General features: G+C 44.2%; 1 protein-coding gene across 1 annotated transcript; it reads right to left on the bottom strand.

Moving 5' to 3' along the window:
- Positions 1 to 3,819: 3,819 nt before the first annotated feature.
- LOC104282452 (chromosome unknown open reading frame, human CXorf21) lies at positions 3,820 to 4,698 on the bottom strand. The gene has a single exon (XM_009880545.1). It carries the CDS (start codon positions 4,696 to 4,698, stop codon positions 3,820 to 3,822), a length of 879 nt encoding a protein of 292 aa, XP_009878847.1.
- Between the last annotated feature and the right edge of the window lie 250 nt (positions 4,699 to 4,948).

Below are 4,948 nucleotides of genomic sequence, written 5' to 3'. Positions count from 1 at the left end.
GAAGCATTGTGAGGGCAGAATTCAAACTTTCTTCAACATGCACTCCCCAGCCACTGGGACTCCATCAGCATTTTGATAAGCTCCTGTCAAGAAATGATACACCCCTGGCTAAAAATTAGTTATTTAATAGAGCTACTAAAAAACTGGGATGTCTCCCTTTAAACATTTGACCCTGAGGCAGAAGAGGAGGGGAGGGAAGGAGAAGGAGAGAGATGATGATAATCGCTTTAGATAACAACCTGACTCATGGTAATAGCAGCCTAATTGCTATCCAAGTGCTTTTAGCAGGAAACAGCCACACCTAGAGAGGCACCTGTGCAGAGGAAGATTAGTTTTAAATGGAGGAAGGACAGAGATATAAATGCACAGTGGAAAGTAAGAAATAGTTGTTTATGTAGAAACTGCCTTAAATCCAAGAGCTACTTTGTACTGCTTCAGCTAACGGGATGTGGTTGGTACATAATTCATGTGAGAAGCAGGTATGCTACAGGGCTCAAAATGAAATGGGCATTTATATTTAGGCAGGGAAAAGAAAATACCCATATGCAGGGAAGAAGTGGTTGGTGCTGTCTTTCCGGAATAAATCATCTTCTACGATGATTATGACCCTTCATAGAATCATAGAATGGTTAGAGTTGGAAGAGACCTTAAAGATTATCTAGTTCCAACGCCCCTGCCATTGGCAGGGACACCTCCCACCAGACCAAGTTGCTCAAAGCCCCATCCAACCTGGTCTTGAACACTTCCGGGGATGGGGCATCCACAACTTCCCTGGGCAATTTGTTCCAGTGCCTCACTACCCTCACAGTGAAAAATTTCTTCCTGATATCTCATCTAAATCTACCCTCTCCCAGCTTAAAGCCATTCCCCCTCATCCTATCACTACAAGCCCTTGTAAAAAGTCCCTCTCCAGCTTTCTTGTAGGCCCCCCTCAGATACTGGAAGGAGCTATAAGGTCTCCCCAGAGACTTCTCTTCTCCAGGCTGAACAGCGCCAACTCTCTCAGCCTGTCTTCATAGGAGAGGTGCTCCAGCCCACTGATCATCTTCGTGGCCCTCCTCTGGACCTGCTCCAACAGGTCCATGTCCTTCTTATGTTGAGTACCCCAGAGCTGGATGCAGTACTCCAGGTGGGGTCTCACGAGAGTGGAGTAGAGGGGCAGAATCCCCTCCCTTGACCTGCTGGCCATGCTTCTTTTGATGCAGCCCAGGATACGGTTGGCCTTCTGGGCTGTGAGCGCGCATTGTTGAGCTTCTCATCTGTCAACACCCCCAAGTCCTTCTCCTCAGGGCTGCTTTCAACCCTTCCATGCATAAAACTTATAAATGTCAGTCTGACAATACAAAATAAGACTTTTACATGAAAGTAGGTATGATTATATTAAGTGATTTGCTCGGAAGAAAGCTGCATGAGAATGGAATGGTTTGTAGCTGATTGATTAATCAAATGTAAGTATGAAACATGCCCTCTATATGCACAATCCATGCTTTTGTACATTTAAGATTTGTCTTCTCCACTGCTCTGCAGTGCACTGCTATAACAGCACTGTCCTCCCAGGGCCCTCCGTTCTCGCTGCAGCCCTCTGGCACAGCAGCGATGGCATCAGCCCAGCAACCGAGAGGAGGTTTTCACGTGGGCTGTGGGCAGACCTCTCAGCCCCTCTTCTCCGGCTGCCCCGGCTGTTTCCTGCATGGGTTCTGCGAAGGGAGGCCGAGGGGAGCTGGTGCTGCCTGCGAGTCTCGGTCAGGGCCCTGACGGCTGTGGGGGGGAAATCAAGACCTGGATTCCTGTGTCACAGAGGACAAAATGTTGTTTTGTTTGCACAGGACGCCGTCTGTGGCGTGGGTAGAGTTGAGTGTAAGAATTGGTTATGTTCTCTGATGAAGGTGCCAGATCTTTCAGCAAGGGTATTGATTTATGCATTCAACGTTGCAAGTTGCTCTCTACTACATCTTTTGCTACTGAAATTCAGTGATGTGAATGTCAACAGGCATGAACAAAACCCCCATGTTTTGAAAAGCCTGTATCTGTAGGACACAAAACCTACCATATTTGCTCTGTTTTGCCATCTTCTGCAAGCCACTTTCATAGATTCTGGTGTATCCTTTTATTCTGGGAGAGTTTCAAGAGATTTGAGACCTGCTGGTAATGGATTTTGCATGCAGAACACACGTGTGTGCCTATGCATTACCATGAATGTTATTTTCTCTCAAAAATAGCATTTTTTTCTATTTGTAAATTGCATTTGATCACAGTCTAGAAATACTATATGCCAGAAAATATCTATCTTGAATTGCTGAATAATAGTATTTGGGTAGGCTGCTATGGCAACAGATGTACAGTCTCTGGATTCACACATCAAAGGTTCATATGGCAACTGTTTTTTGGATACCCCTTCTTTGCACAAGCAGGAAAATATATACTGAGCTATCCCAGTAATCTTTGGAAAGACAGCAGCAGTAGAATAAACTGACATGTTTCATACTTTACATGCGGTTTTGAAATGTACATAAAGGCATGCCTTACATACAAAAAAAAAAAAAAAAGGAAGAAAGAAAATAAAAAGAACACAAGGGCCGAAATGACACTGTGGAATCAATAATGTGAAAACATTTTATGAATATTTATTATAAATTAGTATTCATATTATACTGATACTTAGAAACTCAACCAATGATGGATTGGCATTGACAATGTTACACATTACACAGACCCAAAGTAGATAACCATCCTTTCCACAAGGGAGCTTTTCCTTTTTTTTCTTCTTTTTTAAGGCTTAGTAAAATTTTGAAAAAAAGCACCTTCCTATTAGAAATACATCAGGTTCAAATGACCTTGACCTATCATACACCACAAGGATCCTAATAAAAGGTTAGCCATGCTGCCGAGTGGTCTCTTTCAGTTTTCCTCCTGCTTTTAAAGGAACTGTTTGCAGTAATCAAATGGGCTTTGGATTAGCCCTTATTTTTCAATGTGCAATTCTCTTAACAAAGCTGAATTATTCTTCTTCTTCCCCCTTTATTATCATCGCTGTCCCTACATGACCACTCCACAGCTGGCAAAGGTGGTGCCTGTCTGTGATGGCAGGTCACCAGCATCCACTGTAATTGCTCAGTTCAGTGCAAAACACACAGGTATACATGCGTGCTCCTACTGATGAAGGCTGTTCAGAAACAGTTTTTGCTCCGCAAAAAGGGATGGTAACTTTTGAACAGGAAGACAGCAATGAAATAATTTGGGTTAGTATAGAGGAAACCGTAAATTTCTATCACTTGATATCTTTTAAGAACAAATTATAAAAAATTCTGTGATGGATGTCACCAGTAAAGCTGTTTGGGGCAGGGAGATGAACTAGATGACATCCTAAAGTCTGTATTTCTGTGGCTCTGCCATCACTGTGTTTGTGCTTGTGTGGGTGGAAGCCTTCACTTCACACAGACCCAGGGGTAGGATGGCAGACTCCAGACAGAGGAAAGTTGAAATGATATGTCAAGAACGTGGGGAAGAAAGTGAACACCTGAGCACCTGGAAGAGTGTTGTAAGCTTTTAGTCATTTTTGCACAAAACTTTTTTAATGTCTGAGGGTCACTAAAATAAGCCTTTAGGGAAAAACTTTAAAACAATAACAACAAAAGAAAATCATCTGGTCCAAAATAGGGGCTGCATATTACGGATATTTTTACTTATTTAATATGTGCTGGAAGGTTTAATTGAAGTGGTAGACGGTAAATGCATTTTTATGAAGCGGAAAAATGTCTTAAGAAACTAAAAATTGACTTTGCAGAACATAAAAGCTTTTTAACGGCAAACATTCAAATACTATGCATTAGTGTGGCTATATTGGGAGATATGCAGACTAGGTGTGCTCATTTCTGAAGATATTTTTTCACTGGCTATTTGTAAGAAGCGGCTAATGACAATGTCTTTGGCCTTGGTGGTCTCCATATTCCTCTCCCGTGATATCTGCATGCTGATTTGATCTACGTTAGTCATGATAAGCTCCGAGGCCAGGATCTGAGTGGGGGATGCCCTGTTGGCTGTGCTATCCATGATGTACTGCTTATACAGTTCCAGCAGTTTCTGTTCGAGGTAGTCGTTCAGGGCTGCGTCAGAGAGGGGCTGCTGGTGGGGCACCAAGCTCGCCACCCGCCAGCATGAGGAGTAGCCTTGGGCCGGCTTGCGGCTGGTGTCGCTGGAGGGGGGGACCCTCACAGACTCCATGGGGGGAGGAATCTCTGAGGACTCCAAGAAGGGGCCTATGCCGCTGTCACAGGTAAAATCTGTTGTGACTGAGCTAATCGGCACCACGTAGTCCCCAGCTATATGCAAATCATTGTAGTTCTTGCAAATGCTTTTGCAGGAGGATGGAACCAGGTAGGTGTCCTTTCTTGCCAGCCCCTCGCAGACATGCATAGCAGGAGACGGCTGCCCTGCGGGCACGGGGTGCTGTGTAGGCTGTAGGAGATTATCCTTCTGCCTTCTGCTGTGCTTGCTACCTCTAGAGCAGACTGAGGAAATGCACTTGCCAGCAGATCTGCATTTCTGGAGGAGGCTTTTTCCTCGTGCTTCGTCCGTGGAAGAATAATTAATGGACCTCATTTCATAGACCACTTCCTCAGCCGAACTCTTGCTGTAGAGCTCAGGGTTCAGGTCTTCACAAAGGTAGGCGATTCCATACAGGTAACCTTCCGACAGCATCCTTCACCAAAGGAAAGGAACCACCAGCAGACAGAAAAATGACAAGAAGAAACCATTAGTTCATTACGTACTCACTGAGTGGTGATTACACTCGCAAGTCTGTTACTAGCTGCAGAGAGATGTTTCCAATTTGGACATGAACAAGAGTCTCTCTCTTTCTAGAGGACTTGCGTCAGTGAGTGCAGTGATCAGATAGTCTCCCTGTTGTGCTGTTAACCCAATCATATCGAAGCATATTCTGTATAACATA

The sequence above is a fragment of the Charadrius vociferus genome, unplaced genomic scaffold (genome assembly GCF_000708025.1).
Source record: "Charadrius vociferus isolate BGI_N301 unplaced genomic scaffold, ASM70802v2 scaffold22, whole genome shotgun sequence".
NCBI classification, from domain to species: domain Eukaryota; kingdom Metazoa; phylum Chordata; class Aves; order Charadriiformes; family Charadriidae; genus Charadrius; species Charadrius vociferus.
Note: the sequence above shows the minus strand (reverse complement) of the source record. Positions and strands in the feature narration are given on the sequence as shown.

Bases quoted from the DNA above. Each gene is read 5' to 3' on its own strand.
- LOC104282452 (XM_009880545.1), bottom strand. From the start codon at position 4,698: ATGCTGTCGGAAGGTTACCTGTATGGAATCGCCTACCTTTGTGAAGAC.